The sequence below is a fragment of the Podarcis gaigeae genome, assembly GCF_964106915.1.
Source record: "Podarcis gaigeae genome assembly, chromosome: 11".
NCBI lineage: Eukaryota > Metazoa > Chordata > Lepidosauria > Squamata > Lacertidae > Podarcis > Podarcis gaigeae.
In genome coordinates this window covers 28,269,215-28,296,296 of record NC_139687.1, presented here as the reverse complement: position 1 = coordinate 28,296,296, position 27,082 = coordinate 28,269,215, and the positions used below count along the sequence as shown (strand labels likewise).

The window sequence follows — 27,082 nt, the reverse complement described above, 5'->3', positions numbered from 1 at the left end:
ACATCACACTGTCTTCTTTGCCTGCGTTATTGCAAATGGCCAGCTCCAAAACTGCTCTTAACCAACATGACACAAAGTCTTCTGAGCAGTTAGTCACTGCTCTCATGCCGTTGTTAATTCCTGGAAAAACTTGGAACCGGGCACAAAGTCTCACTGAAATCACAGTAAGGAAATCATAGTTCAGTTCTTGCTTAATTGTACCTCTCACTGAAATGTTTCAGTTGTCAATATGTATACAGTGGTACCTTGGAATAAGAACTTAATTCGTTCCGGAGGTCCGTTCTTAACCTGAAACTGTTCTTAATCTGAAGCACCTCTTTAGCTAATGGGGCCTCCTGCTGCTGCTGCTGCACTGTCGGCGCACAATTTCTGTTCTCATCCTGAAGCAAAGTTCTTAACCCGAGGTATTATTTCTGGGTTAGCGGAGTCTGTAACCTGAAGCATATGTAACCCGAGGTACCACTGTATTTTTAGGAATATATATTTCAAACCATGCTGGTGTCCTGTCAGTGAAGACATGTTCCTAGAAAACATATATTGCATCCAGAACCACTGAAATGGGTGTTTTGGTAGAATGTGGTTTTTACAGTGTGATTTGTAACATTGCATTGTTTAATGTGGTTTATAATGTTGCATTGATTAATTTCCAGAGTAATTCTCAAAATGTTTTCCCCCCGCTGCATGCAGGATGGAAGGCTGACATTTCACCCAAAAAATGAAACAGTAGACTTGCCTTTTGTGAACCTCATGCGAAAACATGGCAGTCTCTTTCTTAATGCTTATACCAATTCTCCAATATGTTGTCCTTCCCGTGCAGGTAAGATCATACTCAAGCAAGAAATACATGAGTAGAACCTATTTAAATACTGTACTACTTTAAGATAGCTAAACTTTAAAAGATTTTCCCTGGGCAACCTTGAAACTTCTGGTTCCTTTTAGTGTCTGTGAGCCAGGCCTTCAGGATAAACATAGTATCACTGGCATGTTTTAAAAAGGAAATCAATAATATGCTTGTGGGACATTAGGAGTGGGTTGTTGTCTGTATTTACCAAGTGCAGAGTGGCTGAAGGTCAACGTTAGAAGATTCATCATGTGAGTTAGGGCTAAGCCTGTTGTCATACCCCTTTTATAAGTGGAGAAACTAGGCTGGGTATGACAGTGAATTGCACAAAGCCACTCAGTGGGCTTCTTGGCTTGTCTTCTAGATGAATAAGTTATATGACTTACACACCTTGCACACTCTTTAGGGATTGTGTTACAAGAACTCCCTGCTTTGGGAGAGACCTCCCCCCCATATTATTATTTTTATAGCCCCTTATTTTGACTGGCATTCCATCTGATTAGTTGGCTGTTTTCTGTTTTTATGGATATTTTTAATTGCTGCTCTGTCTGTTCTACTTTTTTCTTTTATTTTGTTAATCACATATTTTGAGTATTAGGTGCCTTGGGCATTTCCTAGAAGTGGGAAGACAAAATGGAAAGCCCTTCTAAACAAACACTTAACTGAGGATTGGTTAAATGGACTGCAACATTTATTGGTGCTCCTCCTTTTTTCTTCACACTGATGATCAGAATGAACCACCCTCAATAGATGGTTAGGATACCTAGACTGAGTCCAGCACTGGCTCCTCTCCCCCCTCCCTTCCATAGATTGTCAGAGCTGTGAGCTTATCCATTAACAGAAACCTGCTACCATTTCTTCACACCTCTTACTGTATTATGGCTTCTGAGAATAAACCTGTCAATAGTGTGACTGAAGTTAGGAGATTTGACTCCAACTCGTAGTTCGGAAAATAGTGGCAGTAGCAAGTTCCTTTCCTTGCTGAATACAAAGTAATCAAAGCCTGGGAATGATTGCTTTTAATATTTATATTTAAGTAGCTTGCTTTAAAAGGCAAGGTAGAACTAATAATAAAAATATTTTTCTTGTGATTGGAGAGACAGTGGAGAGGGCAGAGGGGTTGTGAAGATTCCTCATGCTGCTGAATGAGTTCTGGCCTCCTGGAGCCATTGTAACGTTGGGTTAGAAAAATATAGTAGCAAAGTCTCTATGGGTTCTTGAAGCCACAACTTCTTGCTTTATGGCAGGGGTAGGGAACCTGCGGCCCTCCAGAAGTTGCTGGACTACCACTCCCATCATCCCTCACCATTGGTCCTATTGGCTGGGGCTGATGGGAATCGTATTTCAACAATATTTGGAAGGCTACCGGTTGCCCATGCCTGTCTTACGGGATGCCTTTTAGCTGCAGTGGAAGTCATAAACATTTATTTATTTTGTATACCACTATGTATCCATAGATCTCAGGGAGGTTCACATCATAATATTACAATATAAAAAAACCACAAAACATTTAATAAAAATAAGAACAAAGACAACGCAATAATCCCCTCTTCCACAACACATTCAAAAGGGCATCTGATGTCAGTCAGCCAAAGACCTGCTTAAAGAGGAACGTTTTCGCCTGGTGCCTAAAGGTGTCTAATAAACATGCAAGAAGAAAGCTGTGCATACTTTGTTTTAGTCAGATTTGATATGTTTTATAAGATTCATCAACCAATTCTGTTATGGGTGGGTTTCTTGTTTTTGTTTTAGCTATGTGGAGCGGCCTCTTCACTCACATAACAGAATCTTGGAATAATTTCAAGGGTTTAGATCCAAATCACACAACGTGGATGGACCTCATGGAAAAACATGGCTACTATACTCAGAAATATGGAAAACTGGATTATACTTCAGGGCATCACTCAGTAAGGTAAGCAATTGGGAAAACCCTATCTCTGGTTAAAACTGGTTAATCAGAGGCATGATTACTGCTAATTGAAAGCCTCCTGGCTAAAACTGAATTGTTATTTTATCATTTCTATGTACAAAGTGCTTTTCAGTATTTACTTCATTTATCCTGACAACACCCCTTTTGAGGCCCTAAGACTTTAAGTTGAAACAGTACTTTTGTTTTGTACTATCTGTAAACCTACTCATAAATGGATGTGTTCTCTGTAGTAACCTCAAGTTCTGACAGTTCACTCGTCTGTAAAATGTGTTCCCCTGTCAAATTTTTGTTCCATTAAGTATATGAAACTGGTAGCACTTTTTCAGATGATTTTTTAAAAAACACTTTTTCGAAACATTTTAGTTTCGTAACTAAAATCCTCATCATTGTTCAAAGAAGTCCTTATTGTCAGGGAGCTACAGAATCCATTATAAAGGCAGCAAACTTCTCAGAAGGGTTTATTGTAAGAACTAAGTACCTTGGGAGAGCTACAGTCATTTGCTCTTGAACAAATATTACTGCCTAGTCTTTTTCTTCACAATGCAGCCACTTGTAGGCAACCTTTCTGAGGGTCATAGTTTCTTTATGCTGCATAAGGAGAAAATAATTGGATGTGTCATTCCAATTCTAACATGTCTAGCCCTGCTTACTAAAGACATTCTCCCTTTTGCTTTGTGCATGCTGCAGAGAGTTGAAAATGCAGAGGGCTGCAGGGGGAGAAGAGGGAGGCTCCCTCCTCTTCTCCAGCATGGCTTGGAAGAGATCAGAAATGTCCCTTTCCATTTTAAATTAACCATGGTTTGTTGTTACAGCCAAACCCTAAACCATGTTTAATCTAAATTAGTTAGTTGTCAAACCTGTCTTGTTTTCACTGTTACTTGAATTGACTTGTTTTCACTAATCCTTGTTTACTTAAGCCTAGCCATGGTTTGTCCATTTTTAAATGTCACAACAAGCAAAATTTAACTTCCCAGCTTCTTGCTACAGCCGTGCAAAGGCAGAGGAAGAGAGAGAAGTGCCCAAGTACAAGGCTTACTGCTGGGCCATGTTTGAACATCATTTGCAAAGGCAAACTGATATAAATATCTTTTTATAAACCCAGTTAAAATTTAATGTCATAAACCACTGAATACAAATGGTAAGCATGTCAGAAATCTGAACATAATGATAATTTGCCTGTGATTATAAAGGTAAAGGGACCCCTGACCATTAGGTCCAGTCATGGATGACTCTGGGGTTGCAGCGCTCATCTCGCTTTATTGGCCAAGGGAGCCGGCGTACAGCTTCTGAGTCATGTGGCCAGCATGACTAAGCCGCTTCTGGCGAACCAGAGCAGCGTACAGAAATGCCGTTTACGTTCCTGCCGGAGCGGTACCTGTTTATCTACTTGCACTTCGTGGTTTCGAACTGCTAGGTTGGCAGGAGCAGGGACCGAGCAACAGGAGCTCACCCCGTCGTGGGGATTCGAACCGCTGACTTTCTTATCGGCAAGCCTTAGGCTCTGTGGTGTAACCCACAGCGCCAACCGCGTCCCTATGCCTGTGATTGTATCTACATGGAAATAGCATATATACTGAATACTGTTCTGATTTTCAGTAACCGTGTGGAGGCTTGGACCAGAAGCGTTGATTTTTTGCTTCAGCAAGAAGGCAGGCCTGTGGCAGAACTCGTAGGTAACAAGTCCTATGTGAGAATCATGCAAAAAGATTGGAAAGCCACCGACGATGCTGCAGCTTGGCTAAGAAACAAAGCCACCAACTTGACACAACCCTTCGTTCTTTACTTGGGGCTAAATTTGCCTCATCCATATCCTTCACCTTCCTCCGGAGAAAATTATGGGGCATCTACATTTTGGACGTCTCCTTATTGGCTACAGAGGGTATGCAAATATTAGCGTATAGCTTGATAGATGTTTTTTTTTAAAAAAAAGAATTGTATTTCTAGAGCATTTTATTCCTCAACCCACAGAAGGACCATAGCTCAGTGGCAAGGGGTCTCAAGTCCCCAGCACCTCATGGTAGGACTGGGAGAGGTTCCTGCCTGAAACCCCAGAGAACCTCTGCCAATCAGTGTAAACAATACTGATCAAGATGGACCAATGGCTTGACTCAGTATAGGACAGTTCCCTATGTTCCTAATGCTGTGTGACTCAAATCTGAAATGAAAGATTAACCACAGTACAGTGGTACCCTGGTAGTTGAATGCCTTAGTTGTCGAACAAATTGGCTCCCAAACACTGCAAACCTGGAAGTGAGTGTTCTGGTTTGCAAACTTTTTTGGAAGCTGAACACCCAATGCAGCTTCTGATTGAGTGCAGGAAGCTCCTGCAGCCAATTGGAAGCCGTGCCTTAGTTTTTGAACCATTTCGGGAGTCGAATGGACTCCCAGAATGGATTAAATTCGAGAACCAAGGTACGACTGTATTTTATTATGTTGCCAGATTGTCTGTGACCAAGTACAGCAGATATGTACTTACGTTTTTATACTAAACTATAATCTCCTTGGCCCCACAGGAATTATAGTAGGGTGATAGTGCTGAGAATTCTCTTTTCAGAATATCTAGTCCTACATCCTTCCTGTTAAAAACCGCTATGCTCATAGTTCCCTGGATAAATTGAAAGACTGATGCTATTTTTCTAGAAAAAAATGGTGCCGGAACTCACCATGAACGCCTCCCTTGTTCTCTTAGAATGGCAATGGCGCCCACCTGAGAAGTGAGTCCCAACGAGTTCCGACTGGGGAAAAAAGCCCTGAGAATGACTAATAAAACCAGTTTAAGCTTGTGATGTAAAGATACTCTTTATTTTATTTGTGTATTACATTTCTATCCCACATTTCCTCCAATGAGTTCAAGATGGCATACATGGTTTCTTTCTGTGAGGGGGAGTCAGCTCTTCCTGTTTATTTGTATTCCATTTGAGTTGTTTCCAGGTTCTGTTTTTACAATGGTCGCACAAAACTCTCCAGACTGGTTGCCATGGCTCCCACTCCTTAAATGGCAGTGTAACCCTGTAATTCAGCAGAATGTTTTAAAGGAAACAACCATTTCTTCACAAAAGCATCTTCAGCGCATGGTTTACTTTTTTTATATGTAATGAGAATAGTGCTCAATTTTAGTCTCCATCATGGCAATGTCTTAGAATTTCAGCTGTTTGAATGATTTCTTGATTACTCCTCTTTTCCTGTTGTCATCCACTCCAAGGGATCTGTATTGAGATAGTGAAGTACAATAAGCTCAGAAAGTGTACACCTTGTATTCAGTTTTCTAGGATCTCTGCTAGAATTTTTGTCTTAAGCTCTAGTCGCTGAATATCCTTATACTAGGGAGAACATGCAGCTCTTAGCTTGGGAACCGAGTGCAACCAATTTCTTCACTCTTATCAGGTCACCTTTCATCCCTCTGTGTGGCAGGGAGAACCTCATGGCCAGCATGAGCTGCAGAGATGGCTTTTGATTGTTGGCACAGGAGAGGCTCAATGGGAGAAAAGTTATGTGCAGTGTTATTTTCCTAGAAAAAGAGGTGCCGGAACTCACCATGAATGCCTCCCTGGTTCTCTTATAATGGCAATGATGCCCATCTGAGAGGTGTGCGAACTCCGTTCCAGTGAATTCTGGCTGAAAAAAAGCCCTAATTATGTGCCTTCTGCTAGGATCCACTCCATAATTGTGTGTTGGAATGCCTAATGAGAAGTATGGGTGGTATGTTCTGGAGTATACCTAATGTGTATTGTACAATGTACATATTGTGTACTGTGGCTTCCCCATTCCTGTGAGCTGACTATGAAAGCCATTATTGCAATCATATTTATCGTCTGTTGTATGTATGGATTCCGAATTTCCTTGAAGCATCTATTTACTACATTTTCATACAAAACCTAGTTGGCTGTAGTATCTCGGGCACTAATTCACGGGATTGCTTCAGGTGAATGTTTGGTTATATTGTTTTCCATGGAAAAACTGGAGCCAGACAAAAATAGTCTTTTGTTTGCTCCGGAGTTTTCTGAGGGGACAGCTGTGAACATCTAAGAAGTCAAGAACCCAGCTGGATCAAACCAAACATGCATCTAGTTACAGCATCCTGAGTCTCACAGTTGCCAATCACATGCTTCCAAGCCGTGCAATAGGGTAGACCTCCTGTGCTGTTGCCTCACAGCAACCAATAAGCACTGTCCATTTCTCTAGCTGTGACATTGTCTCCATTGATGACAATTAACTTGAACACATTTGCCCAGTAGCAGTACAGTGGTACCTCTGTTTTCAAGTGTCTCGGAAGCCAAACATTTTGGTTTTTGAATGCCGAAAACCTGAAAGTGAATTCTTCCATCTTCAAACGTGCCTCAGAAGTCGAATAGCTTCCGAGGTGCATTTCTCAATTTTCTCAATGGAATTGGCCGACCGCCCATTGCGCCTCGGTTGTCGAACATTTCAGAAGTCGAACGGTCTTCCGGAACAGATTACATTTGACAACCGAGGTACCACTGTAGTTGAATCAGCGGCTTCAACCAACATTGAAGCTAAATATGAACATGAACTTGAATACACGTTCTACAAAAATAATAATTGGGTATTCACTTCCAGAGAATTGCTGTCAAGTTAATATATTGCAATGATTTGATTGCTAAAGAAAGGAGTTCTTTTCTGTGAGGCATGGGTTTCTATGCAGTATGTCACACTTTGACTTTTGCTTTGAATATTGGGTTACCATTATGTTTATGTGTATGTACCATTGGAAGTCCTGCGGGCACGTAGAATTAATTGTGTGGTTCTTGGGGTTGCAGCAATGGCCTGTCTAGGTTGGAATGAAGCTTAGCGCTGAATCAAGCTCTCTCATTTGCTGAATCAATTCAAAGCAGTGCATCAACATGATGGTCTCACAGTACGCTATGTTGCTAAGCAGATGGTCTGTAAGGTATCAGCTGGAGCCATCTTTAAGACGCATGGCTTTGTTCCTAGACGCAGGCACTGCGGTGAGCAAGGGAAGACCACACGTTCCATTTTTTAGGGAAAGTCTTTCTTGTAGATGCTTAGGGAGGGGATAGTGGAACCGGAAGAAGCTGCTGGCTGCAAAAGAAGAAGTCATTGCGGTGGAAGGCTGTGATAATCTCCTATAATCTAACTGAACCTTATGGAAGCAGGCTGTAGCAGATCCTACTCTTTACCTGAATGAATTGCACAGGCAGGAAAAAAGCACCAAGTGTAGTTGTAATGTCTGGAGTATTGCCTCTAAACACATGCTACATTTTGCTGCACAGATCTCTGATAAGAACAGCAGTGGGTCAGGGATTCCCTCCTTACACCAATGTTTTAACCTATTGAGAAGCATATTGGAGGTGGTATTCGACTAAGTTTTTCCCTGAGTACATACATTGTAGTTAGTGAACATGACTAAGTTAGGCCCACTGATTTCAATAACTGTACAGTACTTTGTGTTACCTTTCATTGAATACCACCCTGGACACTTTCCTCAAAGCGCACTTTCTCTGCAAAGCTTTTTGGCACAAGTGCCTAGTCTTCATGGCATTCTCTAACTATGCCTAAGTACCGGTATGTGCAACTGAACATATCTGTTTATCCCTGTCTCCATTTCCCTCCTCTTCCTCTGGGTCATATTACAGATTGCACACCCCTCAGGGCAGGATCCTCTGCTCTTGTTCTCTGTAAAGCACTGTGCACTTTGGTCCTGCTCTGTAAATAATGCATTGGGCAGGATTCACCTAAGAAGTCACGTCAGCACAAGCCCTGTTCGAGGACTTCTGCTTGCGCAATGGGGCCTTCCCCTCTTCTTCTCCCCTCATTTATAAAACATGGAGTCCTCATGTTCAGTCAGTATGTCTACCTTGGGCTGCTGCCAAATTGGATGGTGATAATAGTTATCTTTTGACAAAATAAAACATTTTTACTTTGTTACTAGGTGAGATACGAAGCCATCAAGATTCCAAAATGGCTTCCATTTTCAGAGATGCACCCAGTAGATTACTATTCCTCTTATACAAAGAACTGCACAGAGAAATTTACGGAGAAAGAAATCAGAGATATCCGAGCACATTATTATGCCATGTGTGCAGAAACAGATGCAATGCTTGGTAAGTGATATCCTGATTATCTTACTAATATCATAATGTATTTCTCAATACTATTACTGCTTCATTGACTATGCAAAAGCCTTTGACTGTGTCGACCACAGCAAACTATGGCAAGTTCTTAAAGAAATGGGAGTGCCTGATCACCTCATCTGTCTCCTGAGAAATCTCTATGTGGGACAAGAAGCTACAGTTAGAACTGGATATGGAACAACTGATTGGGTCAAAACTGGGAAAGGAGTACGACAAGGCTGTAAATTGTCTCCCTGCTTATTTAACTTATATGCAAAATTCATCATGCGAAAGGCTGGGCTCGATGAATCCCTAGCCAGAATTAAGATTGCTGGAAGAAATATCAACAACCTCAGATATGCAGATGACACAACCTTGATGGCAGAAAGTGAGGAGGAATTAAAGAACCTTTTAATGAATTTTTTTTATGTATGCTACCACGGCAGCTAGGATCTTGATTGCAAGGCATTGGAAGACACAAGATCTACCCACGCTGGAGGAATGGCAATCGCAGTTGATGGACTACATGGAATTGGCCGAAATGACTGGCAGAATCCGAGACTGGGGAGAAGAAACAATCGAGGAGGACTGGAAAAAGTTTAAGGACTATTTGAAAAAATACTATAAGCTGTATGAATGTTAAAAAAAAAATGCACCTTTTAGGAAACTCTAGCTTCAGCAAATGTAAGTTAATGAAATGGAAATTAAGACACAAGAATTTAGAGGTAAAATAATGAAACAACTTTATTGTGTTTAATATAAAACGTACAAAAATTGAGTTATAGTATATTTGAAATTAGGGAACATGATAAAATGGAAGATACAATAAGCTTTGAAATAAGTTAACAAATTGCTGATGCTTTATATTACAGAGAATGCAGGGTTTGGAGGATGCGGGGAAGTCCTTTAGATTTGATGAAAAAAGATCATGGAAATTTGTTATTCTTTTTTTCTATTTTCTTATATCTATCCTTTATTCTTTTTTCTGTATTTCTTAAACTCAATAAAAATATTATAAAAAAAAAAGAACCTTTTAATGAGGGTGAAAGAGGAGAGTGCAAAATATGGTCTGAAGCTCAACATCAAAAAAACGAAGATCATGGCCACTGGTCCCATCATCTCCTGGCAAATAGAAGGGAAAGAAATGGAGGCAGTGAGAGATTTTACTTTCTTGGGCTCCATGATCACTGCAGATGGTGACAGCAGCCACAAAATTAAAAGACGCCTGCTTCTTGGGAGAAAAGCAATGACAAACCTAGACAGCATCTTAAAAAGCAGAGACATCGCCTTGCCAACAAAGGTCCGTATAGTTAAAGCCATGGTTTTCTCAGTAGTGATGTATGGAAGTGCGAGCTGGACCATAAAGAAGGCTGATTGCCGAAGAATTTATGTTTTTGAATTATGGTGCTGGAGGAGACTCTTGAGAGTCCCATGGACTGCAAGAAGATCAAACGTATCCATTCTTAAGGAAATCAGCCCTGAGTGCTCACTGGAAGGACAGATCGTGAAGCTGAGGCTCCAATACTTTGGCCACCTCATGAGAAGAGAAGACTCCCTGGAAAAGATCCTGATGTTGGGAAAGATGGAGGGCACAAGAAGAAGGGGACGACAGAGGACAAGATGGTTGGACAGTGTTCTCGAAGTTACAAACATGAGTCTGACCAAACTGCGGGAGGCAGTGGAAGACAGGAGTGCCTGGCGTGCTTTGGTTCATGGGGTCACAAAGAGTCAGACACGACTAAACAACTAAACAACAACAAAATTACTGCAACGATTGTTTTATTCCCTGATTCTAGCCATGTAGAGGCTACAGTCCTAATTATGCATTATTCAAAGTCTTAGAACCGCGTAACAAGATTTTTTTTCCAGAAAGTAACAACTAGATGTTTTCTGTTGGGGTTTCTTTAATCTATTATTTAATAAAACTTCTATCATACTCTGCCTACAAGGTTAGAATCTGATCCATGAAGAAAACAATATGTCTCAGTTCATGTATTAAGGACTATGGTAACATCATTTCAGTTGCAGAGGCCAGGACTAGAACCAGTCCAGCCATGAGGTAGGCTGAAGCAGCTGCCTCAGGCAGCAGAATCCTGCGGGGCGGTGCCCCCACCCCTGCCACCACTGCTGCGGTTGCGCAGCTGCATCTTCTTCCAGCAAGATCTCACAGAACTCCCGCAAGATCTTCCCAGAAGAAGGTACAGCTGCGCAGAAGGGTAGCCACTTCCTTGTTTTGCCTCAGATGGCAAAATGCATGAGGCCGGGACACAATCTCAGGAGTGTACACAGCAATCTTAATGCAAATAATGTATTATGTGAGCCAAGCAATTATGTTTACAAATGTAGCTCTGTACTGTGATGATATTCAACTAAGTCAAACTTAGTAGACCCACTGAAATAAATGGACTTGACCAACTTTATTTCAATGGGTCTACTCTTGATTCAGGCCGGATATCATCCGATACATCTGAGCTGCATGACTCTGCAACTCCTTTGAGGAAAGGATCAGGTGGGCCTTTGCATGTGTCACACAAGGCATCATTCATGTGGTTCTGCCCTATGTACATCTTCCTGAGACCTGGTCTCATCCACCACCACACAAATTACATTAACCTGGTTTTAGATGTCTGTACCAAACATCTGAGGGACACGGGTGGCGCTGTGGTCTAAATCACAGAGCCTAGGGATTGCTGATCAGAAGGTTGGCGGTTTGAATCCCCACAATGGGGTGAGCTCTCGTTGTTCGGTCCCAACTCCTTCCCACCTAGCAGTTCGAAAGCACGTCAAAGTGCAAGTAGATAAATAGGTACTGCTCCAGCGGGAAGATAAGCGGCGTTTCCGTGCGCTGCTCTGGTTCACCAGAAGTGGCTTAGTCATGCTGGCCACATGACCCGGAAGCTGTCTGTGGACAAACGCCAGCTCCCTCGGCCTATAGAGCGAGATGAACGCCACAACCCCCGAGTTGTCCACGACTGGACCTAATGGTCAGGGGTGCCTTTACCTTTATATAATAATAATAATAATAATAATAATAATAATAATAATAATAATAAATTATTTATTATTATTTATACCCCGCCCATCTGGCTGAGCTTCCCCAGCCACTCTGGGCGGCTCCCAATCAAGTGTTAAAAACAGTACAGCGTCACATATTAAAAACTTCCCCGAACAGGGCTACTTTAAGATGTCTTCTGAATGTCAGGTAGTTGTTTATCTCTTTGACATCTGATGGGAGGGCGTTCCACAGGGCGGGCGCCACTACCGAGAAGCCCCTCTGTCTGGTTCCCTGTAGCCTCACTTCTCGCAATGAGGCAACTGCCAGAAGGCCCTCGGCACTGGTTCTCAGTATCCGGGCTGAACGATGGGGGCGGAGACGTTCCTTCATGTTTACCAAACATCTGTGGCAGAAAGTGCTGCAAAGGGAGTGTTGAGTGTTGTCACGCCTTCAGTACAATTCTGATAGGAGTGTCAATGGGGAGGGAATGTAATTAATTTGGTGTATTGGTTCTCTGTGGCTTAATACATGTAAGACATGTACTTTATGGAAATAATATTCTGAGATGGCTGTCTTGGGGGAAGAGGTTGGAAATGAAAGGATATTCAGGCACATCAATTCTGACACTGTAGCATTTTTATTGCCAGAAGAGCACAAAAATTGTCAAGGAACATCTACTGAAACTGAAGTGAGGTAGAGTTCGGAATCCTCTCAATTATTATGAATCTTCTTTTTATATGTTGGCTTCACATCTGGAATGCTGTTCCCATCTGCTGCAGAATTTGGCATTCTGAGAATTCCAGCTTTAATTCCTAAAAGCCTAAGTGTAATGAGAGAGATGGAGAACAGAAGCGAGAAGGAGCTTAGGTCAAGTGTTTTCTTTGGGTAGAATTTTGGTGCCTTGCTGTCTCTTTGATGATCTATGGGCAGTATAGAAAATCTCCATGTTTTGGGCTTACTGATCAGTTATTGCAATTCATGCCAGTAGTCGTAACTTCTTTGAAAACCCTTAGCATATGTAGAAATTCAGGAGAAATTTGACAGTTTCATGCATGATAATAAAAACTGGGTGAATTCAAGCGAACTACAACAAACCCAGCTATTGACAACTCAAATCCTAGGTACACTTACTCAGAAGCAAGACTCATTGTGTTTAGTGGAGCTTACATCCAAATAAGTATGCATGCGGGTAGCCAGGATTTTTTGTTGTGGGAGCAGGCCTTTTGTTAAGAGGGGCAGGCTTTTTGTTTGGAGGGGGCAGAACCTCAGTTTGCTATGTATTTGATTTTTATTTATTATGGGGGGGTAGCTTCCCCTTCCTGCCGCCCCAACTACGCCCATTTAAGTATGTATAGGATTGCGACCTAAATCTTGTATCTGAGCTTGTGCACCACCTTAAATGGGATTCAGACTCATCACTAAACGTTCAGTACAGTTTTAAAAACTCTTGCAAGTTTCAGACTATTAAAGCATACTTTGAGATCTGTATGGCAGACATAAATGTGAGCTTCTAAAAGTGGATAACTGTGGGTATTTAGCAACAAATTAGCAAAATGCAGCATTTTGGATGGAGATTTCTGGACGTATGGAAGCCACAGTTGTGCATGCTGATATTTAGCTGTGGAAGGAACTTATTCAGAGTTCTCAAGGAGAAAATAAACTGCCCCTCATGATCTCCCATAATCAGCTTCTCTCCATCCTCCCAGAGAACTTTTCTTTGGAATCCTTGAAACAGCAATGGCTTCTGTATTAATGAGAACACAGGCAACGTGATCTAGTGCTTTCATTGCACTGGCAGAAGAGCTACCTCCTTGTGACATCTAAAAACTATTTTTATGCATGTCAATGTTTAATAAATATTTTGATGTTTACGTATTAACCCTCCCTTATATTTTGTTGCAGGTGAGATGATTTCTGCTCTAAATGACACAGGACTACTCAGAAGGACTCTTGTCATATTCACTGCAGATCACGGAGAACTTGCCATGGAACACAGGCAGTTTTACAAAATGAGCATGTACGAAGCAAGCTCCCATGTTCCTCTCCTTATAATGGGGCCGAATATTAAGCTGCAATTCATCCCCAATGTGGTGTCCCTTGTGGATATCTACCCTACCATGCTCGGTAAGCAATATTTCTGTTGGAATAGCAAGCTTACTTCATATGACCAGCAGGGATAAAAAAATATGGCTTAAAAGCACAAGCTGCTCACTTGGGACTGTCTAGAAGTTGGTGGACTACAGCTCCCATCATCCCTTACCTTTGGTCATGCTGGTTGAGGCTGGTGGGAGTTGTAGTCCAAGAATGTCTGGAAGAGCACAGGTTAGCCACCCCTGGTTTTAAAGCATGGCTTACTAGCAACCATGGTGCCACTACTGTCAGATAACTGCCCCAACATGCCTACACCATGTTGGGATTTACTGCTCAGCTTGCAAAGAAGGGACATTTAAAGGATCTGGCACTGATCAATAAAGCCAAAATTTGGAGATGCCCCAGTCAGTTTCACCTCCTATGATTTAACGTTAGTGTATATGAATAGTGTATTTTTGTCCACATGTGCACCGAAGCTACCCTTGATTCATGCACACATTGCCAGAATGATACCTGCACTGCTCTGCGCAGATATAAAAATCACACTTTAAAAAAAATAAATAGTGTGCTCAAAGGACATGTAATGGGTTATATATTTAGGCAGGTGGGCATGGAGTTTTCAGCAGATCCCCAGTCATTTCCAAAATGAGATATTACTGAATGTTTTAATAATGGGGACTTAAAAAAAAAAACCTGAATGAAATAATAAGGCTCTCAAAATCCTTCTGAAATTATGAACACCTGGAACGTGGAAAATAATGTATTCTGCCTTATTTTCGTTTCTGCGTCAAAAGTGTCCCATTTGCGGGAAGGATGAGAAATATTTCCTGGAGAAAAGAAACCCTTTTAATTGTGGGAATATTTGCCTTCTTCCAGTCATGTTTGTTGCTGTTGGTTGTTCTGTCTGCTGCAGCTTGATTTCCTTCCCACCAAATTTCTGAGTACTGCTTCTTCTTCCTAGACTTAATCACACAGGCAATCCTAGATTAATCATAGGCCACATAGTGACCTGAAAGTTGTCAAGGCACTAAGAAACTTGTTAGATTTAGCTATGTGACATCGCTGAGGACAAGAAATCAATGTGAAACTGGGATCGTTGCTACCTGGATCAGTGACATGAATTATCCCACCTATTATCATCATCATCTTTGATTTATTCATTGCCTTCTGAACAACCATTTACACATAAGAGTATTAACAACACTTAAAAACACCAAAACAGCAAATACATTAAAGACAGTACTGAAACCCTAGCAAAGTAGATACCCACAGTAAAGAACAATTTATCCAACTGGGAAAGTTTGTAGGAACAAAAATGTATTCATTTGTCTAGGGGTCATTTAGTAAATAGGATGATCTTGTAATATTGCATAGCCAGTTTGATTTTACTGAAAGAAACAAAGCTAATTCGCTTACCCTGGCATTGTCTGAAGGCACATGGTACAGTTTTATGGAAGTGCAGCAGCATAAAATTAATGAGTGTGAGGATGATGCTTCCTGGGCCGGTCACATAGGCGAGCCTAACCAATTGGGAATCACACTGTGAACATGATAAGATGGCCATGCTTCATAGTTAACTGTATTTGACATGACAGTACTGTATTACAGAGGGAAAATTGGGTCAATTCAGAGTGAGGGCAAAGCCTTCTGAATAGGTGAGCTCTTATGAAGGAATCACTGTAAGGTCGCCAAGAAGTTGGGGATTTCTCCACTCCTGGAAAATAGTTAGTACTTTCAGTTCAAACCCTATATTCTAACTAGAGACTTTAGTTTAACATTACTAATGAATGAGTCACACAGTCTCTTAATCAAATCTCAGCCCCTACCTTCTTGTTCCAACTGTCTTAATTTCCCCTCTCTCTCTTCTTCAAGTTTGTATTTTTAAATCACCGTCCTTCCTGTGCTCTCATTCTCCATATGTTCTCTCCTGATTCTTCCTTCCTGTATTCAGAATATTTAAAAAATACAAAAAAAATCAAAAATGATTAATTTATTTAGGTGAGTAACAAACAAATGATTAATGTTATTTTCTCAGACACTCCGACTGATGAAGTAAGCTCTGACCTTATCTGTAGTAGACAGCAATATAGTCTCTGTCTGTGTGCCTTACTGTCAGGGGTTCAGAAGGAGAGACACAGGAGGGGGAGCAAATGGAGAGTGAGGAGGAGGAGTACGAGGGGGGCGCAGGCAGTGACAGTGGCCAGAGTTATTCCACAAGCCTCTCTAGCGAATCGGAGGACTCACAGAAGGGAGCGCCGGTGGCCAGAGCAAGGGAGATTCCAAGGGAGAAACCTCAAGAGGGAGGGGCCAGCGGGGAGTCTCTGAACAGCAGCTGGAGATCAGGGCCAGCGTCTCCACCAGAGCGCAGTGGGGAGGGGGAGTCCCAGGAGTCGGGACCAGTGTCCTCACCACCAGAGGGAGGAGAGGAGTCAGGTTTGGCAACACCCACATCAGGAAGCGGGGAAACGGTCAGAAGGAAAGTCACCGGCTGGGCGCGCGCGCCAAGTTCAAATGTACAGGAGCGCGGCACAGCGGGGAGCCCGGGAAGGGAGCCAGGTCCTAAAGCCCGCCGGAGGGAGGGGCAAGACTCAGGAGGCTCCGCGTCAGAGGAGTCCAGGAAGGAGGGAACCCCAGAGGGCAGAAGGACCCAACGCAGGAAAGAGCAGCGCAAGAGGTGGAGCCAGGCTAGAATCTTAAACTGGTGTGGGTGGAGCAGTGAGTCAGAGGGGACTTAGCCGGTCTAGCGTTAAGACGTGGGCCTGCGCGCCCAGAGCTTGGAAATGGAAACTAAACTTCAATAAAGACTTTTGTATATAATATCCACTGGGCGTTGGTCCTCTGTGAGCTGGGACCTAGCGGCAGTCCTGACACTTACCATTTGATTTTACAGTTTGTTTCTGTACATGTATGTGTCACATCTTAACAATTTCCCTTAAAAGTGTGGTGTTGTATCTAATATGGCACAAACAGACTTTTATTCCTGAAGCAGATTTTGCCATCCTATATTTCTCTTTGTAGTACACCACGGACACCCCCCCCAAAAAAAAAAATCACTCCAGAGGGTTCCTCAGCCCTCTGAAGCATGTTTTTGAGGATATGCAGGGATGGAAAGGGACAGGAAGTTCCATGGCACAAGTGGATGTCTTTTCCCTTTGTGCAGTGACAGCACTGGATGCAACCTATGGTGTTGTACCTCCATCTTAAAGGTTGTTTAAATTAGGCAGATGGGGGGGGGCGGGCTTCAGGGAGAAGGAAGGGTAAGTCTTACTTGTGCAAACAGGACACTGCAATTAGATGCCACCCTTAGTTCAGAAAGATGTTAGAGAGATTTTTAAGTCACTGAAATTAAACCTGTCTCTTTTGCACCACATATGAGTTGCTTAAAAGTAACAAATAAACTGCTAATGTTTAGAACAGAACTGAAGTTTTGTGGAAATAATTTCCCTAGGTAGCTAGTATTAATTTTGCAGTAAGAAAATGTAAGAGGCAACTTGGACTTAATATAAATGCAAAGATAAGAGGATCAGAAAAATCACTATAAGGGGCAAAGGACAAGTTGCAATGGTTGACATAGTATATAATTTATTTCCTTGTTGGTTTTATATATTTCTGCCTTTTCTTTTAATTATGTTTAATTCTTTTTAAATAATGTAAATATCAAATTTTAAAAACAAACTGACTTAAGTCACAATTTCAATTTCAGACGTTGCTGGAATACCCATACCCAAAAATCTCAGTGGATATTCACTGATGCCCCTGGTATTGAAACAGGCAGAAGATAAAGTCCCAACTAGAAAGCAACATCCTACTTGGATTCTGAGTGAATTCCATGGCTGCAATGTGAATTCTTCGACCTACATGCTGAGAACTGACAGATGGAAATACATAGCATACTCAGATGGTCGTTCAGTTTCTCCTCAGCTGTTTGGTACGTTTGCTACTTGATTAATGATAGTTTGATCCTCTGTTCTGGTCCGCACGAGTATGACAGGGAGGCGCAAATCAATGTTGAATTAGCAGAACTATGTAGCTCCTGTCTTGAAGCAACACAAACTACCAGACCTATGATTTATTCTTGCTTCATCATGTCTTGTGTGGTTCACCCAAAGAGCAGAGAAGCAGTGTAGTAAAGTAGTAGTGATAGTAATTAGCATCCCATTCTTCATAAGGATCAGCACCCTCCTTTGCAACCATGCAAGTTTGTACAAACAAAATATGACAGTTAAATCAAAACACAGTTCTGCAGTCAATGCACTGCACTGTTGGAAACAGCAAAAGTGCAGTCTGAAGACACTAGAATCACTGGCCAAAGCCCGAGACAGGTAGGACAGTTGTCTCTTTAATGTCTCAACTGTGCATAGCCCAGTCTGCTTAAACCCATAAACCTGGGTTTGAATTTGACCAATGAACTACGGTTCTATCCTCTCAAATTGGACAATGTGGTCAGATGACTAGGTACCCAAGGAGGTTAAGGTCCGAAAAGGTGGCATGCCGTAGTCTAGGCCTGGGTACATTACCAAAATCATCAAGGGAGCAACTCACCTATGAGGAGTAATGACATTTGAGGGTTTTCGGGGTTTGTTTGTTAAAGGTGAGTAAAGTGGCACATGAGAGAGGTATATAAAAACATGCATGGTGTTGAGAAAGTGGAGGACGTTTTTCTTCCTCCCATAAAACTAGAATTTGGGACCATCCAATAAAGCTGAATGGTGAGAGTTTCGAGGGGAGGGAAAGGAGTGTTTTTCCACACAGCACATGCTTAATGGAATTTGTTACTGTGAGGTGTAGTGATGGCTGCCAACTCAGGTGGCTTGAAAAGGGGATCTAACACAGTATGTTGCTTCAGATGAAAGTTTCCCTTCTCCTGCTCTGTACTGACTGGCAGGGGACTTTACTAGCCCAACCTACACTAGGGTGGTGTAGCCATTAGGGTGTTGGACTAAGATGTGGGAGACCAGGGTTCAAATCCCTTCTCAGATAGGAATCTTGCTGGGTTACCTTGGGCCAGGCACCATCTCTTAACCTCACCTACTTCACAGCTTTGTTGTAAGGATAATATGGAGATGGGAGAGCCATGTACACCACCTTGAGCTCTTTAGAGGAAAGCTGAGATATAAAAGCAAAATAATAGTAATAAAATGAATACTGGGGATTGAAATTGGGAGACCTTCTGCATGTCAAACAAATGCTCCAGTGCTGCCCTACCGCTTTTTCAAGTTCAGGCTCATTAATTTATCCTATTCGTTCTTTGTTGCAGATCTCTCTGCCGATCCAGATGAACTAACAAACGTAGCAACCAAGTTTCCAGAGATCACACAGTATTTGAACAAAAAACTCTACTCCATCGTTGATTATCCCAAAGTCTCTGCCTCTGTTGAACAGTACAACAAACAGGAGTTTATCAACTGGAAACAAAGTTTAGGACAAAACTATTCTGATACCTTGGCTAACCTCAGGTGGCACCAGAACTGGAAGAAGGACCCAAAGAAGTACGAGGATGCAATTGATAGATGGATTAAAGAGAAGACAAATCTGTGAAATGTCTGCAGAAAGTGAGAATGAACAATCTGCTCCTGAATGTAAAGAGGCAGTGTGGGTGCAATAAGCAGTTTCCTCTTACTGCAACAGATACTGAAATGGGATGTGGGGTCAGATGCTATCCTCCAGTCTTTCCAGTTTCCCGACACAAATCCACTCTGCTAAGCTATAAATGCTAGCTAGCCCCAGTTGCCTGTTAACCAGGATTTGCTAGCCAGCTTCAGAACCTGATTTCAATTCTGGTTAAGAATCCCTGCTAAGTGACCTGTGATTAACATGGATGTTGATATAATGGCCTTATTGGGACATAATGTTAAATTATGGTTGTTAGCGTGAGCCTTGTCTCCACTTCCCATCTCCCTTCTCCTCTGGCACAGCCACAAGGGGGATATCAAAATATTTTCCTTCCATTTTTAAGCAGAGTTTACCATTATGTTCAAACCTCAGCAAACCATGCTTAGTTTCGACTATGGTTCAGAGAAACCAACCAACGTCAAGCTGCATTTTGTCAATGTGATGTCACGCTGGGCCCTGCCAAGACTTGGAAAAGTATTCTGCCAGCAAAGCCCCTGAGCTAAGGATACGCTAGGGGATAAATGGAAACCGCCACCCCTCCACCATCTCTAGAACTGATAAGAAGCCCTTAACAACCAGGGAAAATCTCACCATGCCTGTGTCAGGAGGTTGCTCTAGAAGGACTCTTGAGGTGGGTTCCCAACTCATCCCCCTTTCAGAGGGGGAGACCAAACAATCTCCCAGCCCCGGAGAGCATAGAGCCCAGAAAGTCTAGGTTTGGGCATCTACCTACCAAAACAGTACAAGTCTGATAGTCCAAAATTATAGAGCTACTCATAGTAAGGGGTCTTGGGTGAAGTGTGAGAGACCAGACTATAGAAGCTGCTGGAACAGCACATATTGAAATCTAGCAACTCTTTTGAACTACCTTGTCTATTCTGCCATGCCTTTTGACCGATGGCCTCTGTTGCTGGCTTCTACTTAGATCCTGCCTTTAGAGCTAGGCTTGTTGATGCACTGCTTTTATTGTGCTTTGGCATGGACTACACCTTGACTTCAGTCTGCTTTTCACCTGGTTGCAGGAGCAGACAGGGCTACCCCAGCCTCTGCCTAAGAACTAAGCCCTGACATGGTTGGAGCAGGACAATTTGCTCGTTTCCCTAAACCTTTGTTAAGATTAATCAGAGTTTTGGTTTTGGACAAAGCAATAAAAAGCAGTCAACAGAAAACAGAAGCAAAAGCTGATTACATCTGCACTAGCCCCAAGACTATACTTTTTCAGGTGGGAAAGTATATACTGTAGTGGCTAGGACTTAGCTGTGAATTAGGAATTCTCAGGTTTCAATCTTGTCACTGCCATGAACTCACTAGGTGCCTTAGACAAGCCACTCTTTCTCCGCTGTTGCCTGCAATATGGGGAATAATCGGTGGCTTGCCATAGTGTTGTAAGGATAACAATTAGATGCATGTAAAACACTCTGAAAGCACTATATGCATTTGTATTACCATACTTGGAATAGCAAGTATAGCATTTGCAGTGCCCTAACTGGAGTGGCTAACCTTTGAGCTTCCATATGTTATTGAACACCACATCCCATCAGCCCCAACCAATATGGTTCATAGTCAGGGATGATGGGAATTGGAGTCCAACAGCATCCACATGATACTTTGTAAGCTACCGTATTCTTGCACTAGTTAAAGTATTCATTTTGTGAGTGAGTTTGTGTTCTAACTGGATTTTTTTTTTCTTGGTCAGAACACAACATTTCAAAGTGCAGTATTAACAGTTTAGGGCTGAACAAGGGCAAGCACATCTGTTCAGCCTCCCTCCAGGTGATCCATTTGCATTCATCCCGATTTGTTTGCACAAAGCTTATAGGAAGGTTAGATTATACCTAGTCTTATTGAGCATTCATCCTCCATTTTGCTTGTGGTTATGTTTACATGGAATCATTTGTTCACCCTCCACTTTTCGGTGCATTTTTCTGTCACTTTCAAAACCACAAAGAGTCTTGAGTTTTTAAAAAAGTGAATTTGTTGTACAAGAGCAACATAACCCTTTAACCCACCTTGAATGTAGAAACCTGAAGTTCTGGTATGCATTTCAATTCCTCCCACAAAACAGAGAAGTCTGGCAATGCCCTCAGTTACTACTGAACACAAAAGAGATACATGCAATTTTAGGTCCCCACCATACTGATGCCATTTGTGACTAATGATTGTGTGATACAGTCCTGAATTCCTTTGGGTTAATGGTTTGTGTAGCAATTTACAAGTGGGGTTTTTTAACAACACCCCCCCCATGAAGTTAGTAGTATGGTGGTGGTTAACATTGTGTGGGGTAATGCTAGATTAATCTACACTTCCTTCTTATTCTTCTAAGGGCTTGCAGCTATTAAAAACCGCTGTTTTCTTTTTACTGTATTGCATAAGCCTTTTAAGTACTGTTTAACCTTCATGCAACACACTCCAGATACTTGTCTGGGTATACCAACACAGCTTGCATTTGCAGTTTGAGTGTGAGCAGCATATGTTGTTTCATTTGGTCTAAATATCCAAGACATTTGCATGCAGATTTTTGCTACTCAAATATGTTAAATCTCCCTAGCAACCGTTGTCCTTTCGATTACACACACAAACACACACAGAGCTAGTCCCCTTTCCTTCAAGCAAATGCAAGGGCAAAGAATAAGAAGAAACTCAGAATAATTTGGATCTGCTCTCTAGTGCAGTGGGAAAAACTAGTTGTCTTAATCTCTCCCTGCCCCTGCCAAACCTCCATGTATTGGAACTGAGAGGTGAAGTTTAAAACGAAGAAAGGTGGTATTTGTGTAGGCAAATCTCATCATATTTCCCTCAAATGCTGAACATGAGTGGCCCCATGCTATGAACCTGTGCTCAATAGCCTCCAAGACCTACATGTGGAGGCTGAGGTTGATCTGGAAGCTGCAGCTGGAGCAGAATACAGTGGCCAGTCTCGTGAATGGAGCAGCCTAGCATCAGCATGTAACACCCTTGCTGTAAGAACCATACAGGCTGCCAGTATGCTACCCATTTGAGATTGCCTTATGAAATTCAAAACAACAGCCCCAAACTCCTCTCCCTGCATTAAATGCTTTCAGCAGGAATCCTAGAATTGCAGAGTTGGGGGGGGGGGACTCTGAAGGAAAAGGAAAAACGAGTTTTGCCTTTTACTTCTGCAGAAATATACCCCCATTCCCCTCAGAAAATGCTTGCATTTGAGGCTAACATTCCCAGCTCCTGTTGCAGATGGCTTGGAAATCCTGAACAACAGAACTTCTGTCATGGGTTAATGATGAAGTGCCCTTTTTTGTGTGCTCCTACTTTTTAATGTTTTGTTACACGAGCTACACAACATCTTTGTGTTTTTCCCCAAATGAAAGCTAGTGGGACACTGAGCTACTACTGCTTTAAGCAATGCTGCCTCTGAAGGGAGAAATAGGACAGGATGCTGGAATTCATTTCAGCATTAATAAACAGCTTGGGCTGTGTTCAGACAAGCACTTGTTGCATTTCATTTTACTTCACTCCCTCTGTTCTATTACAATTTGCTTACATGTATCCTGTGGATACATCCTTGCTTGTCCTGGAATTGTTGGGTTCATTATTTGTTTATAAATGCTAATTTCCTTAATTGAACCCATGCACACCCAAATATCATTTTATATAGTGTGCAAGGGAACAACTGTAAAAAAGCTTCAACCTTTTTACTGAGAAACAGACTTTTTATGTGAAAAAAGAGTGGAGTACCCAGAACGTAGACATATTATCAACTCCTTGCACTATTTTCTAGAGCAAATTGTGCAAAAAAAACCAAAAAACATCCACCTGCTGGAATGAACTCTACTATTATGTGAGAAAAGAGAACAGAATATTAACTATCAAAGGTGAAAGTAATTATACTCCTTTAGAAACTACTGCAATTGTAGATTATCAGTCAGGGGTACTTATATATGACATTTATTCACACCTGTTACAAGACCACATATTTTTGCATACTTGCCACTAATGCCCACTTAGAAAGGAACTACATTTGCATAAAGCATTCTTAAAAGCCTTTCAGTTTTGCAAGTTACATTTTGTACCTGCTGATTTTTCTCAACCTCTGCCCACAAGTCACTGGCAGCTTTCATTACAGCTTATATGCTAATTAGACCAATCGTACTGAACAGAGACAATTATCATAAGTTTCATATTCAAAATCTCTAATATTAAGTTCACTTGCACTGATTGTGTGGAAGATGACAAAATTAAGAAAGGCAGTATATACGGTCAGTTTGCATAGCAAAAGCAGTCCTTATTTTTGCCCCTTGCTCTTGAAAAGGGACAAAATCTGTGGAAATGGAATTTGAAAATAACACACCTGAAAATTGCTGTGATGAGTGAAAGCAGATTATGCAGAACCCCGCTGTTGACAAACCTAACAAAATGGTTGTGCTAAAACCACATTGTGCATAAGTGTCATAAGTTATGGAGTGCAATGAATTGAACAAAACTTCAGGAAGTTTAAAACATTTGACTGTTACCATGTCCAAGCTAGGCCCATTTACTTGGAAACAAGTCCCTACATTCCCAGCAAGGGCTTAAAATAGCAGCTAGATCTGAAATGGTCAAGTGGAATCTCCTGGCCCTTCTGGGTTTCCTTGATTTGGAAGAGGGTGCGCTCCCGCTGCTCGGTCCCAGCGCCTGCCAACCTAGCAGTTCGAAAGCACCTCCGGGTGCAAGTAGATAAATAGGGACCGCTTACCAGCGGGAAGGTAAACGGCGTTTCCGTGTGTGGTTCTGGCTCGCCAGAGCAGCGATGTCACGCTGGCCACGTGACCCGGAAGTGTCTCCGGACAGCGCTGGCCCCTGGCCTCTTAAGTGAGATGGGCGCACAACCCCAGAGTCTGTCAAGACTGGCCCGTACGGGCAGGGGTACCTTTACCTTTTTACATGGCTTCATAATCGATTAAACTAAGCAAGGGTCACAAGGGCTCCAGATTCACAGCCAAATTTCAGTAATGGGTTGGCGCTGTGAAGTGTGAAGTATTTATTAAGGTTCTTGAGCAAGTGCAGAGTGCGTTTTCCACACTGGAGCAGGCAGTAGCCCTCAGACTTCGGGTGTTAAGATGGGAGTCTCCCAGATTTGAGCAAGTGAGCAGCCCACAGGAAAAGAGCACCTAGTGTGCTTGAGGTGGGCGTTATAATAATTTGTCATTTCTCTTTTGCCTTTTTGTCTTCCTCCTTGGGTACTTCCCAGGCCAGATATGGCAAATCGGCTGCTGAGACATCCCCAAGGGATTGCGGTAACAGAGGTCGTGGGGTGTGTAGGTGTTAAAAGTCTGATTTCCCCAGGAATATCCGGGCTAAATGAGTCAAAAATACTTGTTGACAATGTCCTGGGGATACTGCAAAAACGTCCGGTGCCTGCAATCCCACTGTTTAGAAGCCGCTTTCGCAAGCGGCGGAGAGCGGCTTCTCACCCTCCTCGAGGTGGACGACCGTGGAGACGGTGGGCGGCTTGGTCTGGCAAGGGCACAGCCAGCGCCCAGGGCGCTCAACAGCCGCTTGCGGCGGCGGCGGGCGATGCCGGTGGCGAGCCCGCCGTCGGGGCTGCCCCTCGGGGCAGCGGCACAGCCTGCGCTGGAGGCGCCGCGCCCACGGGCCGTGGCTGTGGAACAAGAGGCACACGTAGGGGTTGAGGGCACTGTTGGTGGCCGCCATGATGCTCCCCAGGGTCGCCCGCGCTTCGTCGGCGCCCTCGGAGGAGGCGAAGGCCAAGGCGAGCTCCAGGAGAAAGCGCGGGAAGCCGCAGAGCGCGAACAGCATGGCCAGCGCCAGCGTCAGCTGCAGCGCCCGGGCCCGCGCGCGGGGCAGGCTCCGCGGCGCAGGCGGCGAGGGCAGCACGCACTTGGCGACGGGCAGCAGCCGCAGCAAGAGCGGCGGAGGCGGGCGAGGAGCGGCGGAGGCGCCCGGAAGCTCCGCGCCGTAGTGGCGGGCGCTGCCCGCTGCCCCCCGCGACGGCTCGGCGTCGTCGTAGTCGTCCTTGGAGCCGGGTGCGCCGCCGAGTGCACTGAGGATGCGGCCGCAGGTCCCGCCCAGGAGGCAGGCGGGCGCCACGAAGCCCGCGACGGCCCAGTACACGGCGTAGGTCTGGCCGTGCCAGCGGGGCCGCTGCGCGAAGATGCTGAGGCAACGGCCCCCGGCCTCGGGAGGCGCCAGCCGATAGACGAAGGCTTGCGGCAAGGCGAGCAGCAGCGCCAGCAGCCAGCCCAGCGCAGCCAAAGCGCCCCGGGCGGGCAGGAAAGAGAGCGGCGGGTGCGCGGGGCCCCTCACCATGTGGTGTCGCTCGATCGCGATCAGGACGAGCATGTGCGAGGGCGCCAGCAGCCCGGAGCCTTGCAGGAGCCACAGGAGGCGGCAAGTGGCGTCCCCTGCAGGCCACGCCGCTTGCCCCGGCTCCACGTCGGCCGGCGGAAGCTGGGAGAGCAGCACCAGCCCGCACCCGTAGAGGTCGGCGATGGCCAAGTGCGCCAGCAGGAAATCCATCTTGCGCCGCCGTCCGAAGCGGGCGCCGCAGCAGCACCCTCCGCAGCGCAGCCTGTGCAAGAGCAAGCCGTTGCCCACCAGCGCCAGCAGCAGGATCGCGCCCGCCGACAGGGTCCGCGCGCTAGGCTGCCCCAGAGTAGCCCCGGGGGACGAAAGGTTCAAGTTCCACCCGGGAATCGCGATGCCGGATAAGTTGGGTCCGATGGCCAGGCTGTCCGGGTTGAACGTATCTTCCATGGCAGCGAGAATTGTGCACGGGTGCCCTCGGCAGCATATATAGGGGCTCTGCCTGTCACCTGTCACTCACCGTGGGTGGGCGCACCGGGCTGCAGCCATCGCGCCTGTGTGCTCTGCCCACTCCTCAGCCCATCTCGCCCTCCCCTCCAATTCAACGGTTGCAGTCGTCTTGAGCGGAGTCAGTGTCTCTTCATTGTCACATTTTCCACATACGCCTCTCAAAAGCACACACCTTTCGCAGCTAAATACCGGCGTTCAATTCTCACTCAACGAAAAAGATCGGTTCCAGCTCCCCTCTGTAGCCGCCGCATCAATTCACTGTTGCTTTCAACAAAGGGAAAATATCTAGCTTGAATGTGATAGAAAACCTGTTGCAAGGAAAGCACAAGCAAATCCTGCAGTATTAGAAAAGCCCAGGAGTCTTGCCACTGACGCCACCAAGAACAGACTGCATATTCTTCATAACCTTATCAAAGCTAAAATTGTCTTGTGCCCCTGCAGCAGTTTGATGTACAGAAATTGTTAAGCTTTTCACAGCATCAACACATATCAGCTGATGTCTGCACATCAAGCTGATGTTATAGGCATAGCTATAGTGGGCAGTTAAATAGCTGACAACTCACCAATGCAGATTAAACAGCCAGAAACTATTGCTCCTGATTTCCATACGTCCTACAGTGCACCTGTGGTATTTTCACAGCTTTTGCCCCAACTTGGTTTGTTGTTTAGTCATGTCCGACTCTTTGTGACCCCATGGACCAGAGCATGCCAGGCACTCCTGTCTTCCACTG

At 43.9% G+C, this 27,082-nt stretch overlaps 2 protein-coding genes across 9 annotated transcripts in view; one reads left to right on the top strand and one right to left on the bottom strand.

Moving 5' to 3' along the window:
• The window catches only part of ARSK (arylsulfatase family member K), a 23,188-nt gene extending 1,269 nt beyond the window's left edge, over nt 1-21,919 (top strand). Inside the window, exons 2-8 of one of the 2 annotated variants that reach the window (XM_083702378.1) lie at nt 688-817; nt 2,594-2,753; nt 4,368-4,650; nt 8,683-8,854; nt 13,761-13,982; nt 17,653-17,877; nt 19,207-21,919. In XM_083702378.1, the coding sequence (XP_083558504.1) occupies nt 688-817; nt 2,594-2,753; nt 4,368-4,650; nt 8,683-8,854; nt 13,761-13,982; nt 17,653-17,877; nt 19,207-19,487 (1,473 nt within the window). In that variant the 3' untranslated portion in view covers nt 19,488-21,919. The remainder of the gene's footprint in view (nt 1-687; nt 818-2,593; nt 2,754-4,367; nt 4,651-8,682; nt 8,855-13,760; nt 13,983-17,652; nt 17,878-19,206) is intronic. The other variant, XM_083702379.1, reaches the window with a different exon arrangement.
• Nucleotides 2,783-27,082, bottom strand: GPR150 (G protein-coupled receptor 150). 7 transcript variants are annotated; one of them, XR_014556083.1, is made up of 4 exons: nt 24,989-27,082; nt 15,776-15,890; nt 5,435-5,506; nt 2,783-3,359 (listed from the first exon to the last, which is right to left on the bottom strand). XR_014556083.1 is itself a non-coding variant. In XM_083702409.1 (2 exons), exons 1-2 carry the CDS (start codon nt 26,289-26,291, stop codon nt 15,856-15,858), a joined length of 1,338 nt encoding a protein of 445 aa, XP_083558535.1. In that variant the 5' UTR covers nt 26,292-27,082; the 3' UTR covers nt 14,946-15,855. The 7 variants fall into 7 exon arrangements, 1 of the variants encoding a protein (XP_083558535.1); XR_014556084.1 differs by lacking the exon at nt 2,783-3,359 and having other exon boundaries at nt 4,691-5,506; XR_014556085.1 differs by lacking the exons at nt 2,783-3,359; nt 5,435-5,506 and adding an exon at nt 12,492-12,678.